The sequence below is a fragment of the Scleropages formosus genome, chromosome 5 (genome assembly GCF_900964775.1).
Source record: "Scleropages formosus chromosome 5, fSclFor1.1, whole genome shotgun sequence".
NCBI lineage: Eukaryota > Metazoa > Chordata > Actinopteri > Osteoglossiformes > Osteoglossidae > Scleropages > Scleropages formosus.
This window is the reverse complement of record NC_041810.1, coordinates 22,513,937-22,533,486: the sequence shown is the minus strand read 5'-3', so window position 1 is coordinate 22,533,486 and position 19,550 is coordinate 22,513,937. Positions and strand designations below refer to the sequence as shown.

At 44.4% G+C, this 19,550-nt stretch overlaps 2 protein-coding genes across 11 annotated transcripts in view; one reads left to right on the top strand and one right to left on the bottom strand.

The window, feature by feature from the left end:
- Positions 1–12,517, top strand: part of LOC108942299 (synaptotagmin-1-like) — a 127,742-nt gene extending 115,225 nt beyond the window's left edge. For all 10 annotated transcript variants that reach the window (XM_018765533.2, XM_018765537.2, XM_029251749.1 and 7 more), the window contains 2 exons: positions 6,360–6,493; positions 9,484–12,517. In XM_018765533.2, the coding sequence (XP_018621049.1) occupies positions 6,360–6,493; positions 9,484–9,690 (341 nt within the window). In that variant the 3' untranslated portion in view covers positions 9,691–12,517. The remainder of the gene's footprint in view (positions 1–6,359; positions 6,494–9,483) is intronic.
- Positions 12,518–17,280: 4,763 nt separating this feature from the next.
- The window catches only part of LOC108942195 (PRKC apoptosis WT1 regulator protein), a 42,275-nt gene continuing 40,005 nt past the window's right edge, over positions 17,281–19,550 (bottom strand). Inside the window, exon 6 of the mRNA XM_029251641.1 lies at positions 17,281–18,603. Within this exon, the coding sequence (XP_029107474.1) occupies positions 18,517–18,603 (87 nt within the window). The 3' untranslated portion in view covers positions 17,281–18,516. The remainder of the gene's footprint in view (positions 18,604–19,550) is intronic.

Genomic DNA, 19,550 nt, shown 5'->3' with positions numbered 1-19,550 from the left:
TAATATGGAAACTATTTAATCCATGAATTGTGTGCTGTGTGTCTGGAGCATACTGGTGGATTCCAGTAATGTGTGATTTATATAGTAGTAGATAGTGGATCAGTTTAAAGTAAAGATAAACAGTGTCACAGACATTTTTAATGCTATATGTGGAAACTGGTGTTTGTAACATACCTGCCCAGCTCCACTATGAGATCCATTACTGGGAATTCTGAATTAGGAGCTGTGGAGCAGGATATTGGACAGTCAACAACATTAACAAGTGGAATAAACTGCTTTATGTGAGTATAAAAAGTAAAGTCTCTTCTGCCTTTCATTAATGCTGCATTGTGCTCCTTGCTGTCCAGAGAGGCAGATCTGGTAGCCCAAATACTTTTTTTTTTTTTCAGCAGTCCTAATAATTACCTTGTATGTCCGTAGAATCCAGTATTTAATATCTTGAAGTCTATTTCTGGGATTTTGTCATTTAGCTGATGCTTTTTTTTCAATTTACAGGTTACAATTATTACACTGTACTTTTGTTTGTGACATTACAGAAGTTAAGGCGTTTCACCACAATAAAGGACACGAGGTGTCTATGAGCAGCACTAAGGAAGACTTTTGTAATTAAAGGAAGAGGTCTCAGGATTGTGGAAAAACAGGTTCACTGTAAAGGAGAAACTAAATGCTTAAAGAACATAATGACAGGCTGAGGACAGAAGAAGAAGAGCAAAGGCTGGTACATTGCATCGTAACCATTTCCCACTCCCATGCCATTTGGAAGAGCTGAACAATATGATCTCATTTTGCCAAGTTTTGGCTTAACAGGATAGTCTTCTCTCCTGTTTGGTCATCTTCACAAGAAGAGCTGCATTGTTGTACTTCCAGGAAGACCTGCATTGGCTGAGCTATAGTCTTCTTATTTTCTTCAAAGGATCACTGCATATATTTGTGCCAAAAATATCGTCTGGCACTTCTTAACAAAATGTTCTGCTTCTTTTGAATGAACCAAAGTTGAAGACTTACTGCCTCAGGGTCTTGAAAGCAGGGGATGCAAACAGGAGTTCAGGATGGAATTCATTTTGGTTCCTGAAGGTGAAGACTCATCGGGCAGATTGCATTTACTGTGTCTGTGTACCGTATGCTACACAGAATACTAGTAAAAGGTCAAGAGGACAATGTGATCGCGTTGATGAATTCCGACAACTTTCTGCAGAGCGAATAACATTTCACTTAGGACAGGCCTTTCGTAAATATATAACATAACAAGGAAGTATGAAAAGAATCCAACCAGAAGAGATTAATAAATAAATTTTTAGCTGTGCAGTTCCAAGGCGATGGTAATTAAAAAAGTTTTGAGGAGCTGTTGTGATTGGCAAATAGCATAATACAGCTAAACTCGTGTTTACTTGCAGTAATTTTTACTGATTTGCTGAGTACAGCTTGTGTCCTTGTCTGTGTATGTAGTGTAGAGCCTATGATGACGACTAAGCCATAAACAGAGTATGTCTGTGCCAAGTAGAACCCCAAAACAGCAGGTGAACAGCTAAAACAAGCCACAAACAAGTGAAGAAGTACATGGCCAAAAAGAGGTGTCAGTACTACATATGGTGTAGAAGGTCTGACCTGTGGCTCTGCGCTGGTGTCACAGGTGGCCTTTGAGTCAGGGACGTCAGTGCCTCCTCTCTTCTGACGTCTTGCTCACCACAGAGCCAGGTGCACCCTGTATTTTTACCTTTCCTTCATAGGCTGCCAAAACTGCCCGCTCATTACCTCCCGGTAGGATGTTCTGTGAAAAGTGTTTTCAAGGAGATGCATCTAACCTTGGTGAAAACAAATACACAGGCCTATTTGCTTCCAAAAAACATTTTCTCCACCAATCATTTATTAAAAGAAATGTCCTCCTGTCTCTGTCCGGTGCCTAGGTGTTTATTAGCTTAGCTGTTAAAGACATAATGCATAAATGTGCTTAGAAGTATGACCTGTACACCTGATTGATTTGACCACTTACTTAATTTTTTCTTTATTTATTTTTAACCTTTTCCCTTAAATACAAACAGTGAGTATAGATGTGTGAAAGTGCTGGACCATGTGTGAGACACTGGTGTTTTACTGTGACATGTTTAGATTTATTTATCACATGCTTTTTTCCAAAGTGACGTGCACTGATTACTATGAAACCACCTTGGATAAAGGTGTCTAACACATGTAAACACCATCCGTACTCCCCAATACACATTCAAGATCTTAGAGGGCAGGTAGAGGACACATGATTTAGCCAGACTCTCAACCATTGAAAGGAAGGTTGTTGTTGCTGGGTTAGTGGTGGTATTTTGCCCGTATCAACTGGTCAGTCACAATACAGACAGCTGCCCCGAAAAGTCTCTCAAATGTTGTGTATGTATTTTATATAAGCCTTGAATGACTCAATGCAAAATGATATATTATTATACCGACATGCTGGCATACAATATGCACTGGAACTATCGGAACGTATCCAAAACACTTGAGTTGATGGGCTGATGACGTGGTCCTAAAATCATAGGCTCGTTTTACCAGCCAGCAGAGGGGGCTATGAAGTTGATCGTAACGTGCTGCCCTCTTTGGGCAGAACCAGCGTAGACCAATACGAGCAGCCGGAGCGTCACAAGTGAGGTTTTGTACCAGTTGGTTACTGTAGAACACTGGTGTCCAGAAGTGCACACAAAGCATTTCCATTAACATGTAGATCTCAGAGGCTCCAGGCTCTCCATCTGATTGCTCTGAACTCTGCTCATGCATACAGTGAAGCTGAGAGGACATTGCAGCATTGCGTGGGGCTCAAAAAAGGATCCCGGAACAGTAATATTCCATGTCGCAGATCATTTGTTGGAACATGTTTGCAGGGCCTGTCTGGCCATATGAGCTCACCAGGAGCGTTAATTGGGAGTCCAGTGTATTGATCGGAAGGGCTGCTTTCAGCGAACGGCTCTTTGCTGGGAGAGCTGAGCTGTTGGGACAGAATTGAGACCCACCTGGGCAGGACAGGGGCGTAGTGGGGTTCAGACAACCTGCAGAATGCACCGCAGATGCTTTTTGTAGTAGGGGCTGAAACCTTTTAATAGGACAAGGGGACAAGATCCTCCCCCCCTTCATAGGAATTACAGAAGGTGCTCATAAACCTTTGAGACAGCCATGATGAAGCTAAACCAATTGTTTGTCCTCATTGCCCAGGTAGTCTGTTAGCTGAGCCATTAGAGCTCCAACAGGGAAAGGCATGGTCTCTACCCCAGCGTGCGTGCTCACCTTTGACCTCTGGGCAGTTTGCTCTAGTGTCATCTGTGAAGTGCTGAAGGTATTGTACACACTTTTTGTTTTATGCGGCTGTTTTGGTGACTTGTTACGTATAATGTTGTACCTTTATTTACAGTACAGATACACACTGTCTTTCTACACAGAAAGTAGGAAAAGATTAAGAAGATAAAAGATATAATTTACATTTATTCATTTAGCAGACGCTTTTGTCCAAAGTGACATAAATCTCAGCAAAAGTACAGACATGTAAGTCTCAAGTAAATCTAGTTTGTTACCTACCACTTGCTGCACCGAGGTTCATTGTTCGAGTAGGTGTATAAAACACAGACAAATCCTGTTACCCTCCCACCAATTTTTTTTCTTGATTAGCGATTTCTGCTTTAATTCTAAATATGGAGTCCACATAACATTTTAATTTCATAGTTATTCACTGAGGTGGGACATCTGTTACCCCCCATGAGGACTGCCCACCTGGAGCTTTGTTTGGGGTGAACTCTTCCTTACCAGTGGTGGAGGTCAGTGGCCCCAAAAGCCGAGCTGTCAAAGAGACAGCACTGCCAGCTGGAAACACATCAGGCCCCAGGGCTCTAATATCTTCACTGTGGCATTTTTGGGCTATGAAGAACGAACTAGTTAATGCAACGTTAAAACAAGTGTGTTGTGTGGCATTTCAAACTCACCAATTATTTAAATATGAATAAAAGATGCAGTGACATGTAAGTTTCATAAAATTACAGACACCCTACTAAGACTCATACCTACATCCCTAGGAGCTCCATGACAACAGAAATGTAACACTGGAAAACTTTTATAGGTATCAGTATATATTGCATTACGGTGTTTTCTTCATGAAAAGTTTTTTTTTTTTTTTTTTCTTTCCCCCCCTCAAAAGTTATTGCTATTGACTTTTAAAGAACTGGTATTTTACAGAAGCAAGCACACCTCCCTCAGTGAGGAGCAACCAGTGCGCTCTCGGGGATTTAAACCTACAACCCTGAGGTTACAAGTTCAGTTCCCATATTGTGGGTGTGATGTTATTTGAAAGTCAGTGCTCCAGGGAAGAGCATCAAGTCACTTCACACTGTTTGGCCATGACTGGATTGAAACCTGTGGAATAAAACTGTAGCAGCTGACAGTTTTTATCTTCTCGATGAATGAAATTCACTATTGGGAATTCTGATTTTAGAGTTGGTGCGAATGGAATTGAATGATAAAGAGGGTTTACGTGTCTTTTTTACGCAGGCAGCGCGACAGCAGAGAGGATTCTAATTTAGATAGTGTGAGATCTACTTAGTCACGTGTTGTGCATCATTTGTCTGTATCGCCAGCGAGCCCTCCATCGCAGAACTTTATTAATAAACAGAGACCTCTACATCAGGCTAGATCACAGTCCTGAAGCTGATGGGAAAGTGTTACATTCCCTAATATTTTTTGGCAGTTGGGTTGAGCCAAATCCCTTCACCGCGTTGCCTGAAGTGTTTTGAACAGCGCTCATTAAAACATAGCACTAAGCTGTGATTCTTTTCACGTTACTTGAAGAGGTTGCAAGAGATGTTTTCTTTATTGGAACACTGTTAGAGGTCGTTGTTTTCATTGGGAGCTCGTTTCCATCTTCATATCCCACCGCTTGACTTCATCAGACAGGATGAAATTTCTCAGGCTGATGAAGACAAATCATCATACCTGTCGTCATTAAGGAAGACTTATTTTCCGAATGTGCTATAAAATGGTGTCAAACCTCCAATGGGCCTTTCTGTGTCCATTCCAACACCTTTCCAGACCAGACCTACCAGTTCCCACACCCTCCTTAGAGTGCAAGAAAAGGTAATACAGGAGGCCTTCGGTGTACGACGGGGTTCTGTTCCGACGACACTGTTGTATGTTGGTGTCACTGCAAGTCGAAAATCCCCTTATGTGAACCATAAGGATCTTAATTCATTATTCAGATTTTCACTTATCCATACCTCAGATGTTAATTTCACGTTTTATTCTATACCAATTTTTTTTGTTTACATGGTCTGAGAATAAACATCTACTCTAGGTGAGATTGCAGTTACAAATTGCGCCAAGCAGCCGTGTGACATGCACTGCCTGATGGGTACTAGCTTTTTATACTGGCTTTCACCTACACCGCACAAAGTTTTGTGTGTACTTTTTGGGTATGTTTGCACTCTCTGCCTTTCACTTCTCTTTATTCTTCTTCTCTTCAAATTTCTGTGAATATGAGTCCTGTAAAAGACGACCAAATGAAAAAGTGGAAAAATCGGTGTAACGCGAAACGGCTGTTCATAATTTTGAACCGGACCTTGAGGTGCCAAAGTGGTGAAAGACAAAAAGCCGACATCTGCTTTAGCGTTATCAAAATCTACAATAAAGACAATGTGTATGAAAGAATACAAATTAAAGCAAGAGCTCTAAATGCGCTTGGTGGAGAAAGCTTACAAGAGCTGTGTTGTAACTCCATCTCCTCCATTTATGGTAAACTGACTATTATCCCTTCTTTTTTTTTTTTTTTCCCCTAACTTTCTTCATCTTATTATTTATGTTATCAGGCCATTTTCCTCATGATAGGCACTTACGGTGATTTTTCTGGATGAATTTGGATTCTCTTTAGAGCAGTCCAGAATTTCTGAAATTAACGTAATGGTTATGTCCGTTATCAAGATTTTTGCTATAAAGGTTGTTTTCAGGAGCAAACGAGGTACGGATAACAGAGGGTGAGTGTAGATTGTTGATAATGTCGCATTTCGGCACCGTCACTGCAGCGTTGTGATTGCTGGTGATGAGGCAGAAGGACTGTTTGACCTGTTTCCATCACAGCGGAGTGCCCTTGACCTGACTGCTGGTCCATGTACAAATGGGTCTGCAGTTTCAGCAGCCATTGTGTTCTGCTGTGTCACACTGGATAGTATCTGTAACACAGCCTTTGCTGTGCCTGGTGCCTCTTTCCTTTCACCGTGGCTCTTGGATGGGAAAGCCATTAGCAGCCTTGACAAAAGACTCGTTCAGTGAGTAATAGCCTCCCTCTCAGCACATTCTGGAGGACTTGTAAAGTTCCTAAAGGGGCTGTTTTTATCCTTCCACAGATCCCTACGTTAAAATCCATCTGATGCAGAACGGGAAGAGGATGAAGAAAAAGAAGACGACAATCAAGAAGAACACCCTCAACCCGTATTACAACGAGTCCTTCAGTTTCGAAGTTCCGTTCGAGCAAATCCAGGTGATGTACGACTTTCAGTATAACTTGCAGTGTGGCATTGTGGGAAGTTACCGTTATTAATGGAGTTCGAAGACTTGTCCTGCACGTATTTGGCACCAACTACTTTTGCGTTTATCATGCCGCTCGATGTAGTTAAAAGCAAATGGGCTCTTTGGACCTGAAAGGTAAGCAGTGAAAGAGGAGTTTTAATTTCCACATGTACTGGCAGAAGTGAAAATCTGTGCTGAGATGATGTGTGATGATTCAGCATGAAACGGTTAGGACTCTACTAACATGAAGATCAGCCTGGCCCAGACAGGTCGTCCCCAGTTATTATGCATTGGTTGAAAGTGTTTAGAGCTCCATCTGACTGAAGTTGGGTGCCTTCATCTGCACATGAGAAAGGTGTTTAATCCCAGAAGATGGCCTCCCTTTGTGCTTTGGTGGAGTAAAGTAAAAAGGGTGGAGGGAATGGTCCTCAAGTTCAACTCTGACTTGTGATTATCATTTTGAACTTTCTGCACTGGCAAAATTTGGTGAGCCATTTCTTTTTGTGGTATTATATGGGTGACTGTGTTTGCATTTATTTACATTACATGTATTCATTTAGCAGGCTCTTTTCTCCAAAGCGATGTACAGTTCATAGAAAAATGGAATGTGTTCATTATATTAGCAGGAAGAGAAATTTAGATGCAGACACATGACTATCAAAGTACAGTTACTTTCCACCACATGAACCAGTGTTCATCACACAAGTAGCTGCATAAAACTTTATCCAAATATCCACGATTCCTGATCACCTTCCTAGAATTTTTTTTTTCTTGGAGATACATATAAACATTTGCATTACATTAGAGGAGTAGCTGTGTAAAGGTTTACTGGGGATGATCTTAGTTATAGTGCATGAACATTTACACATTACATGAACTTAAGAGATCATGGGAGAAGTGAGTCTGGAAGAGGTGAGTTTTCAGACCCTTTTTAAATGTGGACAGGGATTCAGCAGTTCTGAATGAGAGAGGGAGGTCGTTCCACCACAACGGAGCCAGAACTGAGAACCTCCATGCTTTACCTTTCGTGCGTGGGACCACTAAGCGGGCAGAGGTAGAAGAGTAAAGCGGTCTGGTTGTGGTGTAGCAGTTGATCAAGTACTGTAGATAGTTGGGAGCAGTTCTACTGATTTGTATTTGAATTTGATCCGGGAAGCTACAGGAAGCCAGTGCAGAGAAACGAATAGAGGAGAAACATAGGGAAACTTTGGCAAGTCAAACACAACTTGTGCAGCAGTGCTCTGTATCGGCTCCAGAGGTTTATTGCAGTAGCAGGAAGGCCAGACAAGAGAGAGTTGCAGTAGTCCAGATGGGATGCCACCATGGCCTGGACAAGTAGTTGGGCAGAGTCTGTTGTGAGGTAAGGACAGATCCTGTGAATGTTATGCAGGGTTTTGGCTTCGATGTGCTGAGAGAAAGATAAGACTTGAGTCAATCATTACTCCCAGACTCTTAGCTGAGGAGGTAGGCAAAATGAGTGAGTGGTCCAGTTTCATCGAGAGATCATGAGAGGAAGACAGGCCGTCTGGGAGGTGTAAAATCTCTGTTTTGGGGAGGTTGAGTTGGAGGTGGTGATCAGACATCTATGCAGAGACGTCTGACGGACAGGCAGCGAAGCACACGGAAATGTCTGATGCTCCAGCTGGAAATGAGAGGAAGAGCTGGGTATCATCAGCATAGCAGCGGTATTTGAATCCATTCATCTCATCTGACTCATTAATCTGACGATTGACTCAAGTCGCATTGAAACCAGTATACATAACTGTATACATCTGTTGCACCCGCCCATATCGCTCTACACAGCTTTTGGTGCTGGCCTTTGTTATATGATTGCATCACTGTAGTCTCTTTAAATGTGAAAAAGTGAGTTTTTGTACATTTTACGTATGTACGATGAATGAGATTTTGGTGAAAATAGGGTCAGGAAATAACCACAGCTCAAGGACGGTAACGCTTGCAAAAGCGTTGTGTGGTTTGTTTTATAGAAAGTATAAAAATGTGGGTTCCTGACTGTTTATTGCAACTGTGAAAGCGTCACAAAACTACGTAGTCATGAATATTTGACTTTTCAAGAAATACATTAATCACTGTTAAATGCTGAAGGTGAAAGTGGCCACAGCTGACACGCAATTACACACACTTTTGGGATGAATCAGCCAGCCATCAGAATTGATCAGGAAGCTGTGGAGTTTTTTTTTTTTTTTTTTTTTTTTAATTTATTTTCTGTAATTTCACCTTAGTTTTAATGTTCTTTGGAGTTGATAAAAGTCTTTTGCAGAGTTATAAAATGTATTTTGCTGAACGTAACTAGGGAATAAATGAAGGGATGTCTGTATTTTGTGTCTGTTTGTCAGTGGATGAATCCGTGTACCACAACTGTACACTGTTTAAGTGTCACGTGTTTACCCCTCGGATGCTAATGGCCAGTTTTGGGATCGTAGCGACTCGGTACCCTGGTGCGCTCTGGTCGGTGCAGTCAGGCCCCTGCAGATCCATCCTGATCATGCTTCTGAAGAATGTGTTGCAATGAATTTTAGCAATAGTCGTGTTTCCACCCTGATGTTAACCTGCCCCCTTCCAACATTAGCCACAGTTTCCCCTGCAGGTTCTCTACAGGCATTAACTGAGGTACCATTATTTATTCATAGAAGACAAGACGGGTTTGTAGCTACAACACAAATGGCTAAATTGATGCTTTTCAGCAAAATGACACACATTACAGTGTACTGACCAGCATTATGCATTACACTCTTTACACACTACCATGACACTCCTGAGCACCTAAAGAAATGTCAAACTGCGCTCCAGCTCAGAGGGCCACTATATATACGCATCATTTTTTCACACAATGTAACAAACGTGGTAAATAGTCCTGCACTGGCCAGGGATTTTCTTCACTGGTTCAAAGCCCGGTAGACCGTGCCTGTGACTGACTGTGGAGAACCTCTTGTCTTCCCACAGAAAACGCAAGTGGTCGTGACCGTTCTGGACTATGACAAGATCGGCAAGAACGACGCCATTGGCAAGGTGTTCGTAGGCCTCAACAGCACAGGCACTGAGCTGCGGCACTGGTCGGACATGCTGGCCAACCCGCGGAGACCCATCGCCCAATGGCACGTCCTCAAACCGGAGGAGGAGGTGGACGCCTTGCTCAGCACCAAGAAATAGGGGAAGCCGTTCAGCACCCGCACGTGTGTGTTGTGCCATAGCCAGTATGTGTAAATACCTCAGTAAAGTAAGGATCCAGCCGACCCCCGAGCACTGCAGATACCCCCTCTGATACGAAACAGCGGTGCAACGTCCCACACGTCCGCAGCCCTGTCCGCCCATTGACTTGTGTTAAGTGTACGGTCCTTTTTACACCCTTCCCGTGTGTCCATCTGCATATCCTAATTCCTTAAAGTCACCGTGCCCCCCCCCCCCCCTCCTTTTAAGCAATATAATCTGTATAGATAGCGCATGACTGAAATTTATTGTACCACACAAGTTTGTATATATCAGTATGCAGACAAATTATTTAAAGTTTACGTGTTTGTATCTTGTTTCCTATCTGCGTATATCTCGATGTTTTTATTAAAATGTTCTATTTTAAATTATGTAAATGGAGATATAGGTAAACTGATGTCATTTATTACAGGATTCAAAATCTTACTGCATTCCAGAGGGGGGGGATCTTCTAGACGCTAGTAGAGGTGTACTCACATTGCGGAGGACAGTGTTGAGATGGTTTCTTTACTTTTAGAGACGTTAATGAAACAAAAGACACAAAGGCCATTAGCTAATAAGATTCCACTGAGAATATTATTATGCTGCTGAAACATGTATAAGCACATTGATTCTTGTCTTTTATAGTCATTTTTCAACTGATGATGTTTTGCTTTTGCTAATGTCATTTTCCAAAAATGTCTTAATTGATGCAAACCAGTTCGCCTTTTGTTACCATCGAGGTAAGACTTTCCTTGTGCCATGGAAACTAGCTGACTTGGGGGACAAAAGCCCTCCCTCAAATTGACTCATACTCTTGGGATGTTTTATCTATATTACTTATTTACAGAACTGGACCTTTTTGACACATCTCACGTAACCCTCGAACCCCTGTAAAAAGAGTTCACTATGATTTAGACCAAAGCTCAAAACAGAGGCTCCTTTGAGCACACATTACCGATACACCGTTAACTGTTTATTTCCAGTGTTCAGTCTAGCATTCCTGGCCTCACATTTGGGGAAAAAAATCATAAACCGTAGTTTTAGCCTCAGTATTTTATAGTAATGTTACTTTTGTTCATATTCGTTATTTAAATTTATAGTTGGGATTTGGGGAGTTTTGCCAACACCTGGGGGGGGGGGGGGTCACCTGTTGGGGTTGATTCCCTTTGCCTTTGCTCAGTTGAAATGTTGTAAGGAGCAGATGCCGTATTTACTGTAGTTTATGCAGAAAGCGACTGATGCAAGTTGAAACACTGCCATTTTTTTCAGGGAGGTAATTCCTCAAGGACACTACAAGGTAACGGGTACTGTTTCGTCTTTACTGGTGAACGTGTCTCAAACCGTTGCGGTGCCCGGGACAGCAGGCATCGCTTGAGCCGCGTCCCTGCAGCGAGCGCAGAGCTAGCCGCGTTTTAGTGCCCTTTCACTTCTCTCCCGCACCTTGCGTTTTCATGCTGGAGCTGTTGCGCTGCTTTCCGACGGCTCACGTGCGATTTGCTACGGACTCGCCGAGGACGTGCGATGCTTTGTTCCGACGACACACACAGCCGGCAAAATACTTTAACGGCAGTAGTTTCCTGCGTCCAGCAGCTCGCCCGTTCTTACTGCTGCTTTGGTATGTAGCTTAAATGGTAAATGAAAGTGTAAAATATTGATGTGCAGCGATGGTGATGTCAGACCACGTGTCCTTTTGCTATGGAAAAAGCGCAGGAGTCCATCAGGGCCCTTTCTCCTCAGTGTGGACCAGATATTAGCTTCAGGAGGAGTCTCTCCCTGTTCTCTCAACGTCCAGATGTAGTTAGTAGCTCTAGTATGAAGCTCTTTATCATTCCATTTGATTCTGTGTGTATCCCTGTGACCGCCGTGTGTGCTTCGAGGTGTGCCGTCGCCTGTAGATAGCAGCCCGTGTGTTCCGTAGTGGTGTTTGTACGACGACCAGGCCTTCCTTTGTACCGCGCCGCCGCACGCAAAATGAAACGAAAGACAAACTCTTGTCCTTTTCGTCGCGGTCGAAGCGAAGCGTGCTGAGCACTGTGCAATAGCGTCTCTTGCGGGTGCCGTCCGACCCGAGGAAGACCGTTCCTGTCCTATTAGACACATTCCTTCCCAGGCAAGGGTTAGACCACAGCACATGTAGATGGAGTGTAGGCTGGAGCGCTGTAGGTTGTATCACTGCCGCCCTCGACTGCAGTCGGGATTCCTCGTTTCGTCTCCTTCCCTTCGTCTTTTATTCTGCGCACACGTCCCGTGTGAGAATAGCAGAAAATTCATTGGCAAATACCAAATCGTAATACAAAAAAAGTGTAAATATTTTTGTATTGCTCAGATTATTGTACTTATAGCAGAGATTATAATAGAAATTATTTGGAAACAAATTTTATGTCTTAATTGCTTTTGAGATGTTTTAAAGTTGCTATGTGTAATGTTACCACTTTTTTTGAGCCCTACTGTAAAACTTTAAAGTGTGCTCTTGAGTATTTTGGAATGTATGTTTGTTTCTATACTGGCACTTAATTGTTGCAATAAATTTGTGTGTACCTTTTTTTTAGAATACCCATTCCTTTAAATTATATTTTAAATATGACTCAGTGGTCATAAAGGGCACAAAAGGCAGAATTTGACAAAGTTAATCCTCTACTGCTAGGGATTCTCATATTATACAGTAGTTATATAGCTGTTGCACTACTGTCCATTCCTTAGTATATTCCAGAACTGTGGAAATGCTTATTTTAAACACACAGGGAGAGACACTAGTTTTAGAGCCATGCAATAGTTTTCAAATAGAAAATGATCAATATGGGAGACATGGTCTTGGTCGCATGACCAACCTGCAAGACCTGTAGCGTGTCGAGCGCAAAGCCATGACTGCCTTTTTGTTTTTTTTTAAACCGTCGCCCACCAAAGCCGCGATGCCCCGAGACGTCCTTCTCCGGAACTCTCCGACCCCACCGCGTGACCGAGAACAATCATCCTGCGACCGCAGCAGAAGCCACACGTGTTTCAGACAAAGCTGTGTACCAGTTTTAGACTCCGATGCTGTAGAAAGTTCCTAGTTGCCTTTGTGTACATTAACGGCCTGCTTGAGTATTTCCTGTGCGTGGAAATTTTTCTCTGTGACTGTGTTCAAATAACTGGGGTGTTTTTTCCTGCCATATCTCTCGCAGCGACAGCGAGCCGACAGTTATATTGCCGTGTATACCTTCATTTTTGACGAGGTGTTTTACAATTTTGTTTCACTTTGTGTAGTGATTCACGCTGTGGAATTTGATTGTTGTTATATGACTTCATATACATGACGTTCAATAAAAATGTTTTATTTCCCGTCAATATTGTTTCGTGCGCTTCGTTCCTCCGGCGACTCAAATGTTCCTGCACTAAGAAATACTGCATAAATTCATGTTAAACATCGATTACACCTCTGCTTTTTCTCTTTCATCACCATTTATTTGAAGAAATGCTTTGCTCGTTCTGGCCCTGTCCAGGATTAAGGGTTTTCCTGATTATTTCTGCAACGTTATGAACATTTTGAAGCGCTCTGCCGGGTTCACACAGAGTACACATCAACTACAGATAAAAGCACGTGTCTCACCAGCTCCGCGCACTCTGCCGGCGTTGGTGAGGATGCCACTGAAAAGACGACGACGCTTTTGAAGACTCCCTCAGAAATTCCTGACAGGCTGTAGCCGCGCTTTCTGGCGCCAGCAGTGAACTCGGCCACAGTTAAGCACGGCGTAAACAACTTTTAAGACAAAATCATGGGAAAGCAGCAGGATTGTTTTCCAACACTACTGATTGCGAGAGTGGCGGTGCGTGTGGGTGCGTGTGCTGGTTTTCTCCGCTCTTGTCGGAGTGCCTAAATGTCACACTTTTTTCTAAATGGCAGAAGATGAAAATAGTTGGACAACTTGCAAACAGAAATGGATGTGTGCAGCACAGATAAAATGTCACTCTCGCTTGCTGTACTGTTTTTTTTGTATTCCCTGCCACACTCACTTTATTAACTTCTCAACAACACTCCCCTGTGGAGAACCTCCGTCTTCATCCGGACCCACCCGCTTCTACACCTCACCTCACCTAACCTCAGACCCACACAAAGAACAGTGACCTTGTGCGCCAAACAACACGGTACAGACAGACACCTGTGCGTAGCACAACAAGCTCACAACAGTCAGTGGATACAGATACAGAACTACACTTCCTTAAAGTCACTCACCTTTGGTCACCACTTGGCCAAGTCGGGATGCAGGAGTCTAGTGTCTATCCTGGTGGCACAGGGCACAGGGCACAAGGGTAGTTAAGGTCCACCCTGGACGAGACACCCGTCCATTGCAAAGTAGCCCCACACACAGAGGCAATTTTGAGTTGCCAGCACCCCGAACCTGCATTTCCTTGTACCGTGGAAGGAAACCAACACGAAGACACACAACATGCAAACTCCACACCGACTGAGCGGGATTCGAACCTGTGCCCGAACAGCTCTCCGCACCACTGTTCCGGAAGCTACGTTCACGTCTCGCGCACACGAAACACCAACGTCAAGCCATCCTTGGCAATATAGCACAGCGCAAACAAACGTCAAAGCAAAACACTGGTGCAACAGCAGCCTGGACCGATAAAGTAAAAACCACACAGCAGCGTAAACGCGTAAAACACTCCTACGCCACCAGGAGTTTCCATCTCTACAAACCTGACCGTTATTGGCTTTGAAAAAAGGCATCATCGATGTAAATAAGCAACGTTGTCAGTGCCTTTTCTGACCGCTCTCCAGTGACCACCTTCATCCGCCACGTTTGCCGTACTGCCGTTTCAGCCAACATCGCGTCCTTCCACCGAGCACAGAGAAGCTGCAGAGTAACTATTAATGTCCAGATGAAAGCCAAGCAACTCAGGAGACAAAGTTCATCGCTTGACACTTCAAAGGACGTTTCCTGGGACACGATAGTTCGCCAAGGGCTCCAGACATCAGTGCAAGGAGGTTTCCGTTACTTCATTTAGCAGACCCTTTTCTCCAAAGCAACACTACATAGAGTTCATTGGAAGTTATGAGCCCACACACCTTATTCACCGTGGTGACTTTGCTAGAGACACTACTTACACTGGGTCACTCATTCATACACCAGCGGAACACACTTTGTCATCCATACCGTGCGAGTGACAGTCACCGATCCACCTGAACGGCATATCTTTGGACTGTGGGAGGAAACCAGAGCACCTGGACAAAACGCACAGACACCGGAAGAACGTGCGAACTTCAAACTTAGTAAAACATTTACTACTTAAAATGTATAAATTTTCACATTTCAAAAGTTAAATGCGAAAGCAAGCGTCAGAGGAGGACAGCAAGCGCACCTAAAACTACTCCCGTCTATCAGCGTAAACGCGATACCCCGCACGGCTCGGTCGGCAGCTTGGCCGCAAAAAGCCACGTATGCAATTAATGGACACGTCAGGACTCAAATTACATCGTTGTGGAAGAAAGCATGAGGCAAGCAGGGAGTGGAGTTGAAAGCAGGCGAGTGCTTTTGGAGTAAAACATGCTGCGAAGCTCCAGGTGATCAGACCGCAGCTCCGATGTAGAAAACGAGCGATAAGAAAGCGCCGTTACTCTTCACGGCAGGACGACGTCCGCTGCCTCCTATCGGCCATCTCAACCGTACGCGCTGCGCTGTCTGCGAACCAAGCCCATTTCCAACCGTCAGGCAGAGGGAAGGAAGACCATCTCGGGGAACGTCGTGGCAGAAGCCTCTCGCAGGTAAGAGCCACCCTCTCCGTACGTGAGCGTCGCACAGCGTGTCGTGCGTTACGTACATTTGATAACCGACGGCAGGAAAGAGCGCTGACCGCACGGTACAATCCGCATCAAGTGGCAGCGGTGAACAACCTGTGCGTTTCCACACGATGAACTTAAAGGCTTCTTTCTGGCACTGAAACCTCGGGCCTTAAAAACGGGGAAAAAACCGAATTCCTACACGACGCACATTAACCTCAGACGGCTCCAACTGCTGGCCAAACGATGCGGTGACAAGGATAAAGGGTTAGTAAGTGAAAAGTTGGGTATCGTGTTTATTTGCCGATCAAGCTGCGGTTCATTTCAACCGACTGGGAGTTAACGTAAACAACGTTCATCCAGTACGGATTTCCGCGAATACTTCCGTTTGTGAAATTTTATTGCAGCCCAAGAAAACAATCAACGGTCAGAATTAACTAAAGTGGAACATCATCTCACCACGGTAAACCGTTTTTTTTTTTGGAGTAAGATCTGCACTACCTGTAAGGGGGTCCCATACAACAAAAAACAGCTACAACGGATTATGAAAATACACACCCTTTTCAATACCATGTGCGACATTTTTGACAGTTATTTTACTTCAATGACAACAGTAAAAGAGGACAGAATCCCAGTCACCATTGCTCTTGTGTCGTTTTAGCCAGCGGCGGCATTTTAAAAAGGACAAGTCAGTCTCGGCTTCCACGAAACCCTTCGAAGAGGGAAACTGTCATAAAGAGCAGGCGAGAAAAAATACTGAGAGAAAGCCAGTTGTTTGTATTGCATTATTTTGAAAACGTGCAAAGTGTCATCATTAAGAACAGGCGAGGAATTTTCTCTCAGCGCTTCCGAGCGTTTTGCAGCGCAGCGCTCCGCTGACGGCTTTTAATCCGAGAAGAGGAAAACGGCGCAATCGCCTGTGAAGCACTTCTTTAAAACGACAACCAGTCAACGTGAAACGCGAACTGTGCCGCTACAGAATGAAACCGCTTTCTTACAAAGACAATAAGATATGAAGAGAAAGATGGAAGCCAACGAAAGGACCCTATAAACCCCTTTTTTCTGTTTCCGCCAATCGATGCGCCGTCACCTTGTTGCGAAACGCGAGCGCGTTACTCTTACAATCCTCGCAAAAATATACACTTCAGAGCTGCGCTTCACCAGGAGTTTGCTCTTCGAACAAGAGGTCAACTTAGTTGTCTAACTTCCGTCTACTAGAATAGTTAACGTGAGCGTAACTATGACAGTTGGACCTGAACACCTTCTGGAACTTTCCATGCAGCGCTACATGACCGCGCCTCCCAAACACAGCAGCACCCTTTTGCCTTCATGCATCACGCACGTTGCGTACAAGAAGGAATCTGCAATTTCTCACGATTCCGTTTCTCCGTGGTTCATTTAAAAAAGTTAAAGGAAAAACGGGAGAACGCGGAACGGCAGATGGGAGGAGGAGGAGGAAAGAGAAACGGAAACGTGATTTTCGGGAAACGCGGCCGAAACCAAGCGACATCCTGCTCGTGTGCTTGCGATGAGGCGATTACCTTCACGTTAGTCCGGATGCGCAGGCACTTCCTGTTCCTCTTCAGAGGAGCACCCGACGACAGCAGGTCCGCCACAACGGGACACGTTCGCCGACAAGCACGAACATCTCCGTGAAGCGGCAGCGCTGCGGACTCCGAGGATGCCGTCTAAGACACGGGCGAGGCGCAGGTGTGCGCGCGCCGGTTCGAGCTCCCCAAGTGACCCTCCGCAGCGGAACACGAATGAGCGTCAGAAAAGGGATAATTAAACGTTTATTAAAGAGCTACTCCTGCAAGAGCGACACCGAGACGGGCGCTTACCGCCATTTCCCCGTGAACGGAAGGAAGCACAATGCGCTGAAGGACACGTACATTGTTCAAAATTATCACAAGTATGACAGCGGAAGAGGTTTGTTTACAAGAAGCCCCGTCAGAAAAAGCAAAATGTGAAAACAAAAAAATGCAAATGCACTTGACAAGTCAGAGCATCTTTTCCATACAAAAGAAAAACACTACTGTCGAGTTAACAGATGCATCTTGGGTTAAATGTTCATGACGAATAGCTAGAAGCAAAGATGCTACATTTTTTTTTTTTTTTTTTTTTTTTGTTTAACAGTTTTCACTAAATGAGGTTTAATAACATTAAAATAGCAATAACTTTTCTTTTAATATTCAGCTTCAGTTCACCAGCAATGCAGAGACAGCGAAGCATCCTTCTCCCCATCAGGACTTCGCCGATGCGCGAGATGCTGGAAACAAAGACCCGTGTGTTTCGCAGCTAAAAAAAAAACAGTCGTCGTCGTGGCTCCAGGCTCCTCGCGCTCCCAGGTTTTCGCAAAGGTAACGCTGCCTGTGAAACGCTGGCTGTGACTTTATAAAGACAAGCACCAGGCTTCTCTTCCCGCAGGGAGTCGAAAGTTAATGCATCTGTGATTTGCAGAACCCGGGCCCAGGGAAAAAAAACACAAACACAGACACACACTTTAGCTACGGCCAGTCGCAACTGAGGGTGCCAATTCTGCTGCGTTCGGAATTCCATCAAATCGCTTTTGGGCAGAAGTGGCAGTAAAACCACGAGAATTCGCCGCTGGACTGTGCCACTCGGTCAGCGTGCGGTCGAGCCGCCGGACACGGGAACCGACACAAAAATCCATGAGATGTGGAGCCGTGAAGCCGTTCTTCAGTTTCGCAGAACAAAGACAAAGGCTATGTACAAGGGATTTACATTAAATAGAACGGCACCACCCAACAGCTAAAAGTACGATTCCAAACGAGCACGTAGCTCCCGGCGAGCGTCTCCTCTGCGTAAACGAAGCCGGAGAGAACCTCGTTGAGGAAAGGTCACCGAAGGTGCTTTTCGGGCTGTGGGTTCTTTTCCTCCACCTGCAAACTGCTCTTCCACAGTATAAACAGACAAAACCAACGCTCATACAGGACACGACACGTGAATCCAGGACGCCTTCCGACCTCCCATCCTGGCGAGATAGAGCCATCGCTGAACTATCTGGTCAGCTGGCCGACCACCTTCAGGAGGGTCTTGTTCTCTTGTTTAAGCTGCTCGTTCTCATCCTCGATGTCATCAAGGTCCTGCAGAACCCAAGAAAACATTTGTCCTTTTCACCACGGTGCCTTGCCGTAGGGCTTAATTTCACACCGCAAGAGTCAACAAATGAGAGCAACTACCTGATATCCGTACCTTGATGTTGGGATGACTCTACACCTTTTATTAAAGTACCTAAAGGCAAGCAAATGTGTTGCCTCAAGTCCTGGGTCATGATTCTATTTACACTTACTTGAGAAAGTGTTGTGACAGTTACTAAATACAAGGGTTTGCATACATCCTTCTTCAACCACCTTGTTGAAACCACTTGAGATGTTTGTTACTTTGGAGAATAAATGTATTACAATAATAACTATAATAAATGTAAACGTAACGTTATCAATGTAAAACGTTAATACAACTGACCATTATTATGACTTGGACGAAGATTCGCGGAGGAGCCGTTCACACAAAAACAAAGACATTTCCCAAGGATTCGTAAACTTCTTCTCATAGCGATATTTGGCATTTGAGACAAACGAGCAGAGGCTTCTCCTAAATTGCCGCACGCACAGTGCATGTTACAGATGCGTAGCATTTTACTAGCCGCCTACAAAGTTATGAGGCTGTATAACCCAAATGGCTTACGAATGTACAAAAGGTGCAGGTATGAATGGATAAATAACGCTCCAAAACAACGTTGAGAGAAACGCACCCGGTACTTCGTAAGCCAAACGCACAAGCGTCCAGCCTCGAGGTTAAGATGCCACAGAGCGATGGAATCAGCTGGGTGGCAGCCCTAAGCCCCTCTCAACTCTCCTCTCCAACACGCTCGCTTCTCCTTCCCCACCAGCTTTAATCTCCTGAAAAGCGGAATCAATTTCATGTCGACAAAGTGTGGCTATGCCAGCTGTGCTGCTATCTCAAAGTGTCCCATCGTGCCTTGCAGGGACCGGCTTGAGCGATGCCATCTTCCTAAGACGCAGCGAGCGGC